The sequence below is a fragment of the Chroicocephalus ridibundus genome, chromosome Z, assembly GCF_963924245.1.
Source record: "Chroicocephalus ridibundus chromosome Z, bChrRid1.1, whole genome shotgun sequence".
In the NCBI taxonomy this organism is placed as follows: Eukaryota; Metazoa; Chordata; class Aves; order Charadriiformes; family Laridae; genus Chroicocephalus; species Chroicocephalus ridibundus.
This window is the reverse complement of record NC_086316.1, coordinates 63,189,116-63,207,781: the sequence shown is the minus strand read 5'-3', so window position 1 is coordinate 63,207,781 and position 18,666 is coordinate 63,189,116. Positions and strand designations below refer to the sequence as shown.

The 18,666-nt window shown below is 37.4% G+C and overlaps 1 protein-coding gene across 1 annotated transcript in view; it reads right to left on the bottom strand.

The window, feature by feature from the left end:
• Positions 1-18,666, bottom strand: part of SGTB (small glutamine rich tetratricopeptide repeat co-chaperone beta) — a 22,858-nt gene extending 4,192 nt beyond the window's left edge. The window contains exons 1-10 of the mRNA XM_063321286.1: positions 18,527-18,666; positions 17,112-17,238; positions 12,990-13,093; positions 12,148-12,217; positions 8,265-8,364; positions 5,817-5,921; positions 3,046-3,184; positions 2,896-2,958; positions 1,040-1,077; positions 711-794 (exon numbers count right to left, since the gene is read on the bottom strand). Coding sequence (XP_063177356.1) covers positions 711-794; positions 1,040-1,077; positions 2,896-2,958; positions 3,046-3,184; positions 5,817-5,921; positions 8,265-8,364; positions 12,148-12,217; positions 12,990-13,093; positions 17,112-17,211 — 803 coding nt within the window. The 5' untranslated portion in view covers positions 17,212-17,238; positions 18,527-18,666. The remainder of the gene's footprint in view (positions 1-710; positions 795-1,039; positions 1,078-2,895; positions 2,959-3,045; positions 3,185-5,816; positions 5,922-8,264; positions 8,365-12,147; positions 12,218-12,989; positions 13,094-17,111; positions 17,239-18,526) is intronic.

Genomic DNA, 18,666 nt, shown 5'->3' with positions numbered 1-18,666 from the left:
AGTACATGTTTTTTGTGAAAACAGCCCTTGATTTTGTGGGGGCACCTTCCTGTCTGTGTTGTGAATTATAAATTACTTCTGCCCTGAAGGTGCAAAACTTCAGAATAGTTTGAAACAGGCTAGAATGCTGAAATAAAGTAAACCTGTATGCCCTTTTAGAGGTCTTGCCATATAAGCAAATAGCATGTTTTTGTGCTAGATGGATTATCATTATTATATTAAAAAAGACTTGGGTCCCAGTTTTTGTAAAAGCTACTCCTCATTATACTGAGTTCCCTGAAGCCTTCCTACCCTAAACACAGGGATGCCAGAGCAGAACGTGTTGCAATCCATCCTAAGTAGATCTGCAGCTTTTCTAACTAGTGTCTGGGATACCAGGTAGTAAATTTATCAACGCAATTTGAAAGCACATGTAGGAGTACTTAAAAGATTTAAAGGAGCAGTTTTATAGAGGCATTTAGAAAGTAAACAGTGTATGACAACCAGAAAATGAAACTGAGCACGCAGTTCAGTCATTCCAATTGATGGAAATGTACAAAGCAAACAAGATAGTGGAAAATAAGTCTTCAAGTTTTCAGTTTTAATAATAATCAGGCATACAATGGGGACAGGCCACAGTATAACTGCCTTGACGGTATCCCTTTTAAACAGATGTTGCATAATGATGCTTCTACAAATGTAACAGTTAAAACTATGCAATTCTTACTTACGCATGGATCAGGCTGGACAAATCCGACAGGCCACCAACACCGGCAGCAGGGCCACCAATGGCATTTGACATCATCCCCGACATCCTGGAACAGTTAGCATAGTGTCGGCATTGGGGTATGCAGGGACTTTTACAGTAAGCAATACACTGTAGTTCTTTTTTTAATTGCTGGGAGGAAATAAGCTGCAACGGGAAGAAACTGCAGTAGTTTTATTTGCAGTAAGCAAAAATAAAATTATATTTCATTAATACAGTATTATTCACCTTTTCTCTTATTAATTCAAACTCCTAAAGACATTTGGTTTAATAGTACTCAATTTTAATACTTACAGTTGTTGAACTTGGGGATTCTGCATTAAGCTTGCTGCCTAGAATAGACAATATATAGCTGAAATTATAACACATTTACTACTTGGGTATCACTGAGGAAAATGTGGGGAAAAAACCCAAAACACCCACATGCTGTAGTCTATGTTTTATTACAAAATTAAGCTAAGTTTATGTGCGCAGAGATGCATGGTCTCCAGCAAAAAGAATCATTACAGGAACGTATTTCAAAGATATGAAGCTGAGAAATTTTGTTACATGTTAGATAAAAAATAGTAGTTACAGATTCAGACATGAAAAATACGACAAGAATACATTAAACATAGAATCCCTGTATCAGAAAACAAAAAAAAAAAAAAGAAGGAAAAAAACCCAAACACTTAAGACTTCCAAGGACAAAGGCTGGGCTTTTTGGAGAAAGGTCTGTATTTTGTTGATTCTCAGCCTGGATAAATTAGTTTTGCAACTACTATTACTACTGGGTATAAACTGTTAAGATTACAACCACAAAATATTGCAGAATAAACCAGAGCGTAGACTTACTTGGTAGCATGATTTTGTAGTAACATATATCTTCTGTAGTAATTGCATATCTACTTACTTTGTAGTAACCATGAGGTTATTTAAATTTCTCATTCATAAGACCCCTCAAAAATTATATTGTGTTTACTATAGTTAAGGTTGTATATGGACAGATGCTATAGAATAAACCAGGTGATATTTTAAAGTTAGTAACATACTTCCTGCAGAAATCAGTGTCTGAATGAAGATCAATAGGCACAATGCAGTATCTGCTTATTCACTCTCTTATTAAAGGTACTACAAAACCCAGATATATACAGTATTCATTTTATTGATCAATATATCTCCATATATACATCTTAAAAGTAAATCAACTTTTTTCTAGCCTACAGTTGGATATAAAAGGCCAAATTCAGGTCAATTCTATGGGTAATAGAGGATTATTTATTTATTTATTTATTTATTTCTTCTATCAGTAACAAGTCTGATCTAAGTTATGGGCCCAAAATGGTGGCTAGAAGTAACTTTCTCAAGGTCAGACAGTGAGTCAATTTTTTTCCTTAAAAACAGAACAAAAAACTACCTCACAGGAAAATAATTCATTTGTTCCTGGGTGAATGCCCTGTGACTCTATCTACTTGACCAGGCATCTTCTGGAAATAATGCAAAAAATCTTTTCCTCATAGTAACCTCTATATTGAAGCATACATCTTTGCCTCTAAACAGATGCAGACTGAGTAAGTTATGTTGCCAGTGAAGTGGTACACAGCGTCCCAGTGCTACTTAATTACCAGTGCCATTGCAGCACTTGCTGACTTCTTCCTTGCCTGCCATCTCTGTTAGTTGGACTTTGCATCAGAGCAGATGTGTTGATCTCTCTTGCATGCACTGCATTTCCACACAAGCACTGGTTGAAATGGCCTGTCCTAATGAAGCTACCAAAGGGGTAGTATTTGGCTAAGAAAGCCATGCACGGAGAAAAACTACTGAGGGACAAAAACACAATTTGCCATTGTACTGGAAGTAAAGGAATGCAGTATGTGTTATTTGTATTAATTGTTTGCACATCTCATGAAGTTTTGCACGCTTAAGGATATCAGGGGTGATATGAAAAAGTAAGAACAGAAAGGTGTCTTGGGTAGTTCTCCCCAGGCAGAGTTACTTTAGTCTTGAGCAGACTGCAACTGAATCAACTGCTATTCATTTAACAGATGATTTCTTTGTTAACTGCTATGTGGAGAATAGAAAAATAAATGTTCACCATGCTGTTGACAAGTGTTTTACTACCAATACTATCTATAAAATACAGTATAATGTAGAGCTTGAAATATACTCACCATACTAATGAAGGCAGGATTGTTTATCAAGCTTGCCATGTCAAAACTCAGTCCAGTTCCGGTCTACAAACAAATTGCAATTGAAGAGAAGTTTACCTACAAAATCCCATTTAAAGCTACTGTAAATAAATAGATACAGAGCTAACTTACAGGACTGGACATGTCTCTTAGTTTCTGTTCTGCTATTTTCAAGTTTGACTTGTAAGAGTCATTCTCTGGATCAAGATCCAGTGCTTTTTGGTAACTGGTAACTGCCTCTTCGTATTTATTCACTGAGGTCAGAGCCAACCTAATGTGAAATAAAGAAATTCTGGGTAGAATATAAATGACCATCAAAAGATAATGATACATTTTCTGTTCTAAGTAAGTAGAACAGTATCTCACAACTAATTTTTAGCTTGCACACTAAGTTAAAGCAAGTTTTTAGTTTTGCTATTGTGCTACTATTGCTTAGTGTAAGCACTTCTTTTTGCAAGAGATAATCCCCCAAGAACTCATCTTGCATTGTCTGTTCCATATACTGGAACCACAAGTTTTAGCATAATAGATTTTTCTCTTAGGATCAGCGTAAGGTTCTCCTTTCAGATCTACTTCAACAGTTTGACAAATGGGTTATATAGGATAGTAGTAACATATGTAATATGCTGTAAGAAACCCTTGTATCAGGGAAGTCTGCTTAATGTTTTAAAAAAGATTCTTTCCCAGCAGCTCAGGAGAGCACAGGACATATCTACCACCTTTGAAACAGTATTTGTTTTCAAATTTGATTAACTGCTACATTTGAAACATGATCTTTCTTTGAGCTATTCCAGAAGTCCGTCTGGCTGCAGTTTCAATTCTATCGTCTACTGTATTTTCAATTTATACTGACCACAAAACTAAACTGATCTTTTCCACATTTTGTGAAAGATCTGTGTAATGCACATTCAGCTATTTAGTACTCCAGTCCCCCTTTGGCACGTGCTGAGCTACACAGACTGGGTTGATAAGCCTGTGCTAATGCCCACTAACAGACCTCAGCCTTCTATCGCAGGCAAGAGAGCTCAGCGTGCTAAGATATAGCAGTCACAGCCATTACTCTTCAGTGATGATGAACTCAGTAACTACAGGAGTTTCCAGTAATGCTCCTGGAGGAACCCACGCAATATTAATACCTTCTCTCTTAACACAGTTACTCCCATAGAAAACATTGTCCCTTTTGGCCCATTAACTTGCCAAAATAGCTTCTGTCCAGACAAGAAATGCAATCTGGTATTTCTGTGATGCAACTATGTTTGGTTTGTTTTTTTTTCTACAGAGAAAGCATGTAAAATTCAGTACAAGTCAGAACAGTGGGCGACAGCTTCTTTGCTCACAATTCCTACCCAGCCAAGTGCTCTCTCAGGGTCATCCTGGAAGTATCACTTTAACTATCTCCATGGCTCCCGTCTCCACATATTTCTATGGCACTCCTGCATCTTTCTGTGACGTATAAAGAGTTTTCTTTCAAATCCTGAGAAAAACTGATATGCCTGCATAATGCAGTCAGAAAACACAGCTTTCTCATAAGGACTTTTTGTCGAAAAGGTGGTTTCTGCACTTGTTTTTTTCAGTTATTACTAAACAAGCACTGGTTCCTCATTCAGCCCATGCAAGTGTATTATTATATCCATCTGCTGAGTTAGGCAATGGCTTGTAGCCTAAAGTATATCTTCTATCAAAACAACCAGACAATCAAAAAAAAGAGTAGCTTGATTGCCCCAGAATGATCCCACTTACTTTGTGTGTCAAAAGGCACACTGGTCTTACATCCAAAACTCTAAAATAACCTCCAATTCACAATTAAATCAGCCTGTACCTTCCCTCTGTCTCACTGAAATCAGGAGATGTCAGGTTGTGCTATATGAAGAAACAATCTAAAGAGAGTTAAATAGGACAAAACCAATTCAACAATCCCTAAACTTTCAAAGTTAATTAATCATCTCAAAAGCCAGCCAGGCTACGTTTGTATTAATAAAATAAACTGTATAGTGGAAAGTTTTCAAGTGATAGAATTCCATCATCTTTGATCTTAAATAAATGCACTCTGGCATGGTGTTGTCCCAGGCCAACAAGCATTATCTCAGACAATTCTGGGGCATGGTTCAGGACTTAATACAGGCCAATGCAATTTAGCAATAGGCAGTAATAACAGACACGGGCCATTTTGTGCCAGCTGACCCAACAAACAATCCCAAGCATTTTTTAATTTACTAGTATAGATATAACCTCAAGAGCCTTACGCAACATTCAGCCCATACCCACAATACATTTGGTTATTGAAAATGCAAAGCTACACATCTTGGAAGAATGGCCATTCACTCAAGTGGATACCCCATTCAGAACATTCCTGACATTGTTTCAGATAGCACTTAGTCAGACCCACTGCCTAAAGAGGCTATACTGTTAATCTCTCAGACCTGACTGAAAAAAAAACTACCAAAGGGACTAGCTTAGTCTTGCTAAAATATCTGCTTCCAAAGAGCTATCGAACAGAAAAATTAAGCTTCTATTCCTGCTAGTGCAAAGCCCCCATGCTTTTAGGATCTGTTCTCTAACAACATCATTAACAGATTCACCGCTCTAGCTGCAGAATTTTGATTACTCATAACTAGGCAGAAGGTAGAAAAAACACATCATGGCTTTTTAAACTAAATTTGCAAAGTTGATAAAGTGAAAGAAAAAAACCTGCACACTGATAAAATCTGATATGAAAATGCTGAAATCAACTGCATATATAAAACCTAAAGCTGACGGCCTGGTAGGGTCATCTTCAGAAAATTGCTACACTTTCAGAACAAGAACGTCAACTAAGTGAAACAATCTAGCTCCACTTATTTCAGAAAACCTATGGTGATTTACACTTGGGTCTTCAGTGTTCACTCAAATTCGTATGAGCTTACCCCATTCTCCCATACGCTTTGCTGTACTTTGGATCTATTGCTATGGCTCTCTCACAATCCTTTATTGCTTCACTGTAGTTATTGAGCTTACTTTGTGCAGCAGCCCTAAGAGGAAGACAGGAGGGAAGGGAGAGAGTTTTGTCAAAAAAAAAAAGAAATAATAGGAGAATAAAACCCAAGCTTAAATATTTACATGTCCATGACTAACTTTAGACTTGTTTAATCTCACTGACTTTTCATTCACTATTTAGTCAATGCCTCAGCTTTCCTCAATTAAGTAGGACAAGAAAACGTTCTGAATTAAGTATGTGCTTAAGTGCAATGCTACACTAGGGCTTTGGAGAACACGCACTCACCTTTGAGGACGCAAAGGATAATTCTAAGGAACAGTTTTAGATCCACCATATGACTATACACAAAATACATCATAAAATCTGTTACAAGAAGTGAAACTCTCAACTAGTAGTTTACATAAAATCAGTGATTAAGCAGAAGTATTTTATACGATTGGCATTTTCCAGCAAGAAATATAGTTTTACTGCTGTTTAAAGGAATGCTGTGATTTTTCCCTGCTCAGTCTTTTAGCAGGCAACTCATGCTTGCAGGTAAATTGGGATAACATTTTTCAATAATCTCTGAAGTACTAAATTACAATTGCATCTCTACACCAGAAAAATACTAAATGTTGCGGACATTTATACAATAAGATTAAAGACTTGCCCAAATTAAAAAGGACGTTGGAACAGATTAATAATCAGAACTTCCCCAGTTTGAAAGGTCTCAAAACTATTTTGTTCTTCCTTGATTAAGAAACTATAGTAGAAATGGCAATATTTCCATTGCATAAAGCATTCTTTTTATTAGGAATGCTAGATGCTACCATCATCACTATATTCAATCCTTTCTCCTGTGATAACCTCCAAATTGCATATTTTTTCTGACTTTGATTAAAATCTCTCCTGAATGGGACTACTTATAAATTTTAAATATTTAGGCTGCTTAACAGTTGTCCAGCTCCACAGATGCCAGTGAAGATGTATGGATAAAAGCCGGGGACAATGCTTAGTCTCTCATGTGTTTGAACAGAAAATATTTTTTCAATGTTTACAAAAAATTTATATGGCCAGTTAAAACTTTGAGGGTGTCTCATCTCTCTCTTCTTCTCACAGCTGTGAATAAAAAGCAAAGCTGTTGAAGGCAATACATCTCCATTGCTCTCAAGCTTAAGAAAAGCCTATATTTATTAAAAAAATTTATTCACAAAATTCCAAGCAACTGCCTGTCTTAGGTAACTTCATACAATACTTTGCTTACTGGCATCAAGATTCATTTTGGTCCTTACAAATGTGATACATGATGATGTAACACACAGAGTGAAGTATTTCTACTTTTCCAATTACAATTTGATGCTTAAGACCATTCCACTGAGGAAACTTTCTAGTGATTTTGGGAGGCTTTTGAATCTGGTCTTGTATTTTCATTTTATACCTAAAATTACTTATGTGATCCATTTTCTCAAGGAAAACAGATGATTTACACTTTGAACTGCCATCTTAAAGACGGAAAATGTTAGTAAGCTGTGCATTACCTTTCTCTTTATGCTTGCCATAGAACACTGAATTTTTCACTTGTATTTATGACCAAGTAAACTTTGGAATAATGAAAGCACAGCTCCAAAAACAGAAAAATCCACTGGGTACAGTGCCACAAGGACGGATTAAGAGCACTTAAGTTAATATGTCCTTCTGGTAATGGAGGCACTGAAGAGTGTAAGCAGAGTGGCTTTAGAGCCAGGCTAGTTCCAGTAGGGCTCATAGACTATTCTGCCTCTGCTCTCATGCTGGTCTTCAGGGCAGTATACCAAAGGAGGATACTTCTGCTATTGGGCTAACATGTACTTTCAGACTTCATCTGCTCCCATGCCACTATGTCTTCACTACGGTGAAGAACAGAATATACAATGAAACTACAACAGCCACCTTGTTATATTTCAATAGCTCATGCACAAAAATGCCATGTATTTATGCAATGCTTGAAATCTCCGAGATGGTATTCCCACATTGATGGTATTTTTTCCAGGGAAAGTCAATACTAGGAGAGATAAAGAGATGGCAGCTGAGTCACCAGAGCACCAGAAAAAGAGGTTATTACTACTCTCAACAGACTGGTAATCACAGCCTACTTTATGGTTTAATATAGACAACCTATCTCACAAAAATCTGATCTCAAGTGCTACAAGTAATTTTAAAGCCTATATTATACCTTTAACTGATAGAGATATGCTGAATGATCTTAATTTCACTTTAGATCTTTCACAAATTTAACTTGATAAATTTCAGAATAGCGGGGTTTTCTAGCCTCATGTTCTTTTGATCTATTTCACAATTTATCTTTAAAATAATGTTAATGAAGTCTGGGAATGAAAAGCGTGTATTATTTTGTTTTTACCTGTTGCAGTAATAGACTGCATTGTTTGGATCCAGTTTTATAGCCCTAGTATAACAATCCACTGCAGCACCATAGTTTTCTTCTTTCATATGATTATTACCTGAAATAAATTATAAAAAGCTCTTAAGTAGTTAAAAGATACAGTGCTATGTATGAAAGAAATAGAGCCGACACATTATAGCACCCGTATAGGGTAGTTATCACAAAATCGCAGAAGGATAGGGTTTGGATGGGACCTTTGGAGACCATCTATTCCAACCCCCCTGCCAAAGCAGGTTCACCTACAGCAGGTTGGACAGGAATGCATCCAGGTGGGTTTTGAATATCGCCAGAGAAGGAGACTCCAGAACCTCTCTGGGCAGCCTGTTCAGTGCTCTGCACTTTTTTTTGAGATACAGTAATTTAGATAGAACTGGCATGGGATAATGCAAATAAAAATATCTACTATGTCTCTAAAGCTTATTATGTATATTGTAGACCACAACATAAACCTTCCCAGTCTCCACTTGCTATTTCACACTTTCCAGCTAGTTTCTGCTGTTAAGCAAAGATTACTATGTTGAGAAGTGCAGAATTGCAGTTCCACTCTAATATGGATTCATCAGTCTTAACTATCTTTGCAAGCCTCATAATCCAATAAACTATATGTTGATCCCTTTTTGGTCTTATTTTCTTACATTCTAACAACTTGCTTGTAACTATTTATGTAACATTGAAAAGCAAAAAGCAAAACTAAGCACTTAAGCCCCAGTTCTGTGATGCCACGTATATAATTCATTGATTAAGATAATGAAAAGTATGTATAGCACTGGCAACCTAAAGTGATTCAGAGGTAGAATTTCTCAGCAACAAAGCTCAGAACTTCTACTCTGTAATTAGGTCTCATATTTCGTATTTTCTAAGTCCAGTGAAAAAACTAGAAAAATATAACTTTTCTATGGAATGAAAATTCTGGAGTAAGGTTTTTCAAAACAAAAGATATCTTAAACATCCTTTCCTCCCCAACACAGGGCAGTCCTGTTAGTTTCTTCCTTTCCTCATGACAGAGCAGTACAGAAAAAGTACTAGTTCAGAGTGCCCAGCTTAAGGTTGTCCCTGGTCCTGAGACTATGGATCTTTGGCCTGCTAGATCCTACAGAAGCCTTGGCTTCTCAGCAATGTCAAGAAATTGTCAGGAAAATTATAGACTTCCACTGACTTCCTTGTATTTTGGCAAAATATTTCAACCCTCTCACAAAATAAGAGAACGGATAGGTTAACAAGTTACTGCAAATGTAGGTAAGCAAAGGCTGCATAAGCAAAGGCTGGAAAAGTTCAGTGAGTGCAACATTTTGGCTCTGCTAGAAAGCAAAAGACTGTGGAGTAAGCAGTCCCAGGTGCTTGTACTTGCATTTATTTGTGTACATGGAGAGCTTAATAAACAAAACCAGACTTAAGTAACTAAATATCACCAAGGTAGTACAAAATCACCTCTTCCCAATAGCAATATACTACACTGCAATTTTATAGTCAGCAAACCCTGCCAATGAGAAGGCAAACTGAAACTGTAATTGCACATACACCTTCAAAATATACACAGAATGTAACCATATCTCTCATTTCTACAGGCCGGCCATCTAGACATCTTTCTTTTGATCTAAGGTAAAGCTCTGTACACTAAATCGTATTGTCAGATAAAAGACTTGCAAGCTAGCTGCACTCAACGAGACTGCAGCAATTAACATTTCTCTAAAACAAAACTGCCATCAATGATTATCAAAGTTGGAATTTCTGTTACTGCTCTGAACTAAAAATGACCTTAATTTCTGCTGAGATTAAGCAATTCAGGACAAAAGGAAAAGCAACTGTAATATTTTATTTTAATGCCAGACAAAAATCCCACAGAGATGGCTATACTTTTGAATGTGTGTCCTCTACAATGAAAATACTACCTATTGTTACAATTTATACTGTGGTAATACCCAGATCTTTTTAGGATCAAGCCACTGTTACACTATAGGAACCTGCACGTAATCTGTGCTCTTACATAGCTTACATTATGCCAAAGTGTCAAGTGATATATAAAGGTAGGCAAGTAAATTCAAGTATTTACTAGTTTGGAGGGTATATTACTTCCTGGTTTTATAACAACCAAGAAAGAAAACTGAGTTATCTGATTTTGTTTTGCCATTCGTTAGCCAACTTCTGCAGGTACTAGGGCTGGTTTGAGAGCAGAGGAGGAGCAGGCTGGAGGCCACACAGCTGAGGGGAGTTATTCCTTTGGTAAGAACATACAGACAGAAATGAGGAAATGACAGAGTTATAGAATTACAGTATTATAGAAGATATAGGCCAAATGGACTTCCCCAAGTTACCCAATTTATAAACCTAACTCAGGGCAGAAAAGTACTCATAACTGAAAAGCATGATAGTGGTGATAGATAATACTTGTGTGAAAATGATGAGGATTAATATGGCAGAGCAGTATTAGAAAACAGGACGGGAAGTTTTAATTTTATTACAGGAAATTAGCCAGAGGCATTTCAAGAAGTTCCAAACTGCTTATTAATGCCCCACCTAGCTGACATTTTAAATGGCCCTTCATTGAAGTTTAGACCCTTTCAATTTTTCAGTATAGAGACATGGAATTGCTTTAGTAACACCACACAAAAACTAACACGTAGCACAAATTAATTTCCTCAGTCTGCTTCACAAACCCCTGTGGGCTGAGAAATGACAATACAGAAGATAAAGATTTAAAACAGGCATTGCTGTAACATCCACACCTCAAAAGAGCTACAGTCCAACAACCATACTGAGTGTTACTGGAACTCTTCTTTCCTGGCAGTAATAGACAGCAAAATGAAAAGCCAGGATGAACGGAAGGCATGTTGCAACTTAAGAACTAATTTTCACTTGTGATCTAACGTTGTTTGAGCTCTTATCTTTAGAATTAATGAGCTGATGAGCAACTTCAACAATGAGGAAATCTTCTTTCACAGCCAGTAATGGACTGCAATTATGACTACAGATGACCAGTTTTAAGATAAAACAGACATGGAACACATTCTCCTGTCATTATCCTGAAATTTTTGAGAGGATTACATCTACCTTGCAATTAGAAACTTACGTATTTTTTTTACAAAAATCAAGTATCTGAAAATCCAACAGGTTATAAAAAATGTGATTTATAAAGCAACGATCCACCTGATAACGATTCGTATCACTTATCAGTGCTACATGCCTTTCTTTTTCCTCCCTCTTCTTTTTAGGGGGCAAATAAAATGGATTCCTTCTTCGGTAGCATTAGGGAAGACTTCTATGGTACCGCTGCTTTTCCTCACATAACAGCAATAACATATATCAAAGGGAAAATAAAAAAATGGCTTTTCTGCAATTTTTATAGAGCACAAAAATTATTTCACATATGTGAAATACTAATTCACATATGTAAATTCACAATAGTTTTTCCATTGGCTTCAGCTGGGTCAGCTTTTTACCAGTGTTTCAAAATTCAGCTAGCACATAACCTTGACATCACATAACCTTTTCAATATAAAGTAGAATCTTGTATAGCAATTCCATGCACAGAGAAATCTCTAATATACTAAACAATGACTCTTCGTTCTTTAAAGCTTCTACTACTCAGAAACGTTCCCCAAGGACTTGTTATCCTTTAGTTTTTAGGCAACCTCCTGAGCAAGGGAGTTTATAGACTGTATTTGCTTAAACCCCACATGGAGCAAATCACTTAGCCCTCTTACAACATAACAATGACCAGAGAATATAAGCTTAAGTTCTTGTGCGGGGTGTGTATTGCCCAGCTGCTATGCTATCACTATCCATGATAACCCAAAAATCTTAATAAAAACACACGATGTTTATTCCTATATTTATTACAAACCTTCATCCTTCAGTTGGTCAGCCTTTTCAACATCCTCTGGTAAAGAGTCTGAGAGAGGCAGCATGTCATTCTGTATGTAAACAAATCAGATTTTTTTCATTAAAATACAAGCCCTGATTTTATTAAAAACTTCTTTCATCCTGGGCAGCGTTGTATCAACAAGCAACCAGATTTTCTATAGTGCAGAGGAACTATCAAAGAACTAAACATCATTAAAACATCCTTAGAAGAGAAACACAGCTTGCTTACTAAAAAAAACCTTATGGATCACCACACATTTTAAGAAAACCAAGGGGAAGAGAGGGAAGAGAGCTGGTATGTTTCTATAGTCTTGGTTTTCTTACTTCTGACTCTCCTATTTGCCATCTCGGTGGTTCCTATGCTTCCTGTACTGAGGATCCCTGGTAACGCATATAATTAGTAAACATTTTTGAAGTTCCCATTTTAAGGTTAGTCTTCATGAAGATGATGTTAAAACTGAACATAAGGGAGTGAGAAAAATCAGCAAACTACGAATGACCTCAAGCACTTCGCAGACATTTATCTCTGGGAATTGCAAAATGCTTAACTAAAGGATAAAATCCTTCAAGTGAGAATGAGACATCCAATGTTTAGTAATTTTCTATACGTAATTGTCCTTGTCGAGCTGAAATTAATTCCTCCCACTGCCCCAAAATACTCTCATGCTGCTAGCTTTTATGGAAATTTCACTTTTTTCATGTGAAAATTTCCTTAAATTTCTACATCATTTTGACCTATACAGCACTTTAAGGTTGTGTATATGATATTAAATCTTAGCACATATTGGCAGAGTAACTCTAGAACCTAAATGAAATTCTTACCTTGTGAAAAGAATTTGCGAACATTTCTATCAAATGTTGTGGAGGCGCAAGATGAGTATCTTCCAGGCTAATCTTAAACACAGTCTCCAAACACTGAATCGCAACTTACAAGAAAAAAAAATAAATACAAATCACCAGTTTCTCAACAGAAGTATAATTTCACTTATTTATTTATAAAGCTGTGATTTACTTCCTTATTCAGCTAGTAAAAGCAGCTCTTTGGAACATATCATAAAATAAAGAGACTACCTGCTCTCCATAGAACTGAATTTGCTGAAAATAGTATAAGCTATACAGAATCCATACATAGTTTGGCCATTACTTGTAAACTCATTTAAAACTTTTATTTCAATTTTTTCAATCATTTAATGTCTTTTTTTTAAACATAAGGATTTAATAAAATCACCACGATCCATAATACAACTATGCACGTGTCACACACACTGCCTCAAAACACCACAACTGCCATATATTTGTGTAGCATAATAGTTGGAAGAAAATGGCTCATCTTTACTGTAAAGAATAAATGGAACATGCTACGCTTATCTTTTTTTGGAACAAGATATATTCATTTGAAGACACTATTTATTAATAAAATGCTTCATTAATCACAAGTCTTTATCCTATTAAAAAAATATAACTGCAGTATCCTTTCACGTGTTCTGTTGTGTAAGGATTAAATGGCCCTCCCAAACCTGCAATAATGCAAATACACTCACAATAACCAATACTAAAAAACAGTAGAGCCACACCTAAATGAAGGTCTAAATGTGCTCACCTATTTTTAGGCAAAAGAAGATCAATGGCAATTACTATATACAGTTCTGTATATATATATGTATTCTGTTAATTAAAGTATCTTGAATTATATCATTATTTTCCCTATCACCTTGAGAATCTAGTAGAATGTTTTTTATTAAGGTGTATCATCTAAATGTTTTAGACTGAAAACTGAGGAGGAACAAAGAAGAGCCTTTGTAAAGCCTAGCTTGAACAGAAAAATTACTTTTTTAACTCCAACTATAGATAACCAGGAATAGCCAAATTCAAATTAAGTATCAGTAAAAACTGAATCTTAGAATTTAAATTGAATTTCAGGGCAATGTTAATATAATAAATATAATTTGAATTCCTATTTGCATTATAATGAACCTGAACACTGACCCAAAATTAGAAAAGTAAAATTACTGAAAGTTAACAACAGTTAAGGGCCATTTGAAGAGCCTAGTTTCTATGTTGCGGCTGAGAGAAAAAGGAAAAAAGTAGACTTGTAAAATAAATAGTAAAACGTTGAAGACGTATTTTTTTTTTAATTCTGATAACATAGAATAGAAATTATTCAGAAAAAGACAAGTATGATACAAAATTAACATTCATAACATGTAACAACTGAATACATTGTTAAATAGGCATACAATTTGCTCCTATAACCTATAAATGCCAAAAATGTATCAATTAGCCGGGTTTTAAATTACACAGTAAGTGTGCTGAAGGATTTGGATTAAGCTCTCCTGCTATGTAGAAAAACTTAATTCTGGTAAAGTAAGCAGTGATTATGCTGAATTCTGAATTATATATTAAAAGTACTTATTACCAGACCTATCATAAAACCATTGAAATTACGTATCTCGTTTTCCCTTATATGACTTAATAGGAAGCCGCTTGTCATAGTATACTTACCAGTTTTCCCCTCAAACTTATATTCACCTAAAGGCATTCCCTTTCCTGAATGCCTCACCTCATTTGTAGTTTTGCATAAATTTAAAATACAACCCCCTCCTTTACTTTCTCAAGGCTTTCAGTCTGTGACACCAACTCTATCATACAGGAGATTTTTGCAAAGTGCAGCAGTACAAATTATGCTTAAACAAAATAGTCCTGAGTATAGCATTATTGCTAGTAAGCATTTCCATGAAATAATCAATTATCACAGTGAACTCCTGCATTTCTCCTTTAACTGAAAATGGAATTTATAATCCTTATAAACTACTACAGGTGTAAGAAAATAAGGAGCTCTTACGGGATGAATCCATAGGTTAAAACAATAATCACTGGTTAACACGCAAGCCAACAACAAATCAGAAGATGTATTAAGTTGTGACAAGATCGATAACTGCACTACACTATTGTTGACATCACTATACAATTCAAACATGCAGAATGCGTGTTATCAATGTAAGTGGAGTCTGAATGCATACTAGCCTTCTATTTTGATGAAGTGTCGATTCTACTTGTAATGTTCTAGCTCTCTCTGTTGTTTTGTGGGGAATGGGAACTGTTTACATTACTTCTTGACACAGACACTTAATCATAGAGTGTTTTATGTTTTCATAGACATTAAGAAGGTACATAAGGTACCGATGAAAACCATCAGTCAAATTTTTTCATCCCTTATGTCTCCACCTAATATTAAACACTTCAATGGACTGGACTTGGGCTATTGCTACTCCACATGCACCAAAAATATTTTGCATAACTAAAATGAGTCAATTATTCAGAGTGTATGCCTCCTATCCTCTAACACACAGCATATGGTACCATGCTTTTGGCAGGGAACAGCTCTAAAATTAGGATTTCATATCTGTATTAAAATGGTAAATTTTACATCAGCATTTAAGCACAACTGAGGTTTTATTATAATTTTTGTTCAGAAAACAGAATCAGAAAATCTTTGATTCTTTCATAAAGACATTGTCTACAGCTGCTCTGAGACATGCTATCAGTTAAATTTTCAGTCATAACCCAGTGTGTATCAGTTTTACTACAAAAGCAAAAGGGCTACTCTTCATCTCTCATTATACAATTTCCAAAAACATTGCTTTCTTTCATGAGATGAACATCATCATAACCTGATACAGGTTAAATTCATAGATGACTACTATCTTTTAAATGTACAAAATGCTCCAGATTGTGATGTAAAACCATGTCTTTTGGCTTCTATTCTTTTGATATTCTTTGAATATCACGGTACAAATGTCTTTTTCTTGCTTACGTTACTGAACAACTATACTTGTAAAATCAATAGACACTGGAAGGAAGCATGCTCCAGGTTTATCTTTTTAAGTTTATGCCTCTGAGAGGCAGGACTTGCTTCGCACCTCAGGAAAGTCTGCTCTCCACACCTCAGATTTCAGGTAACCCAGTGATCAGCTGCCTGGATGTTGTTTATTGCACTGCTGGTCCTAGACATCCTCCTCTTACCTCCAAATTCCTCCTCTGGTTGAGTCATACAACCAAAGTCTGCTTGAAACAGTGCAAAGGTATTTTAAACAGATGCTATGAAAAGCTCACTGCAGAATGGAACTTTTTGTTCTTCTCTTGCTTAATTCCACATTGTGATACCACCTGCCATGAAGTCTCCAGGAGTTAAGGAAAAGGAGTAAGAGCAGAATGAAGGAGAAAGACAGATACTGTGAAGTCACAAAGACTTAATGGTTGTCTGTCAACAGAGGAACACACACAGAAGTCCATCTTTCTGTAGTGATGTCTACAGACAGATGGACTTGAATGTCTAATAGAAACTATCACCATACTGGCAATATTCACTACCGTGCGCTCTTCGGAATAGCTATTCATGTTAAAAAAAACAAAACAACAAAAAACACAAATCATTTATTTTATTTTCCATATTCTTATGATCTCTCAGCCTTTCCTCATAAATTATACCAAATTCTTCCAAGTATGAAACAGGAGTTCTTCCCATATACCAAAACCAATATATGGTAATTGTTTTACTTCCTCCATGGCCAGCACAGCTACTAGCAGACACAAAATGCACAAAGAAGCCAAACATAAAAGCAAAGAGAAAAAGAATCGGCAGGCAAAAAGTTGTGGGACACAAATCATTACCATAGTCTGTATTATGGCAGTGCTTAATTTGATGTGATTCGAAGTATCTGTTGCTCCAAATTAAAGTAGTACACATTTTGTAACTTTAGGACATTTTTTAAATGAGAGATGTTTTAAAATTAATAATTTCAGAAATATTAAGATCTTATTCACAGATAATATTTGGTGGTAGTTTCAGTTACGTCACTCTAGTTACTTTCTATAATATACATCAAGCAATTTAACACATGGGTAGGTATTATACATACATATATTAGCACCTTGCTCACTTACCTTCCAGACTTTCTTGTTCATCTGGAGTGAACGTATCCATCTGACTCTGCTCTCTCAAGAAATGGATGACTGCATAAACCAAGCGTTTGACTGATGACATTTTGAAATTGATGAGTTTCTCCTATGTCTTAAAAACAACAGGATGTCTTATTTCAGAAAAATGAATTCTTAGAGTATTCCAACCTGCCACTGATCTCAGTAAGAAGTACACACAATATGCAAAACCTTATCCTTCCTCAGAAAGCTCAATAACGTGATGCTTTGAAACAAGTGGTTAAATTGTATGGATTTGTGAGAGCTCCTACAATCATCTAGTCTTAACTATCAGCAAAAGAGCACAGATTTCCCCAGATTCATTCCTCGGGGAGAGATCAGCAAAGCTAAAATAACTTAGCAACTTATTTTTCTTTTTAAATTTTTTTTTTATAGTTTGGATTTTATTTCTAAGACATATGCACTTGGAAGTAGGAGCACATGCTGAAGTCAAATCAATTTAAAAGCCACACTGACAAATATAATGGCATAAAGAAACACACTTTAATAAAAGGTATCCTATATTCTCCTGACATTGTGCTGCTGAATGGTTTGTATTCACTGTGGACAAAAATCTGGAACAGGGTGACCTGAGTGCACACTTGTGATTAGTGACAGTGCTGGCTCAGTCCGATTTGCATTCAGCATCAGCCAGGAGTTACGTAACTTTAGGGAAAATTTTAGTTCCAACTTTCTGACTTATTTTTCCTTAAACCGCTGAGATGTAAAAGGGCACAACGTCACCCAGCCGCCGGGGGAACCAGCTTAAAAAAAAACAAAACAAAACAAAACAAAAAAACCACCACACACACACACACACACACAAAAAAAGCTCTAAATGAATGGCCCGACCGGGGCCAGCCCTCGCTACGTTATTTTCTCTCCACAGCCAAGCGCGCCCGAACCCACGCCGAGCTCCCGGGACCGCGGGGACGGGGGAAAGGCAGCTACTGCCCGCCCCATGCGGACTCCCCCCAAGGAGGGGCCGAGGAAGCGGCCGCCGACCCCCCCCACCGGAGGGTCCCGCTGGCTGGGGGCGCGTCCCCGCGGCCACAACCGGGGGCCGCCATCCCTGTCCCCCCGCCCACCTCCCGGTGCCCCGGCAAGCCCGGGGCCGCTGGCTCAGGCCCGGAGGACAGGTCTACCCCACAACAGCGGCGCGCTCCGACGCCCGCCCCCACCTCCCTCCTGGCACGGCGGGGACGGCGGCCGCGCCGGCCGGCCCCTCCCGCCGCTCCGGGCCCGCCGAATGCCCGCAGGGGGCCCGATCCGGCCCATCGCCCCCCGAGCTGCAGAGACGAGGTGCCTCGGGCAGGCGGCGCGCAGCCTCCCCGCCCCCGCAGAGCTGTGCCCGGCACAGAGACGGGGCATCGCCCTTTTACCGTGCGATATGCGACGAGCCCGACGGCGAACGCCCTTCCCGTCCCTGTCCCTGTCAGCGCCGCTACCGCCTCCGGACAGGGGGCGCGAAGGCCGAGGTGCGCGCGCCCGGTCGCTCGGTACCGGTGGGAAGGGCGTGAAG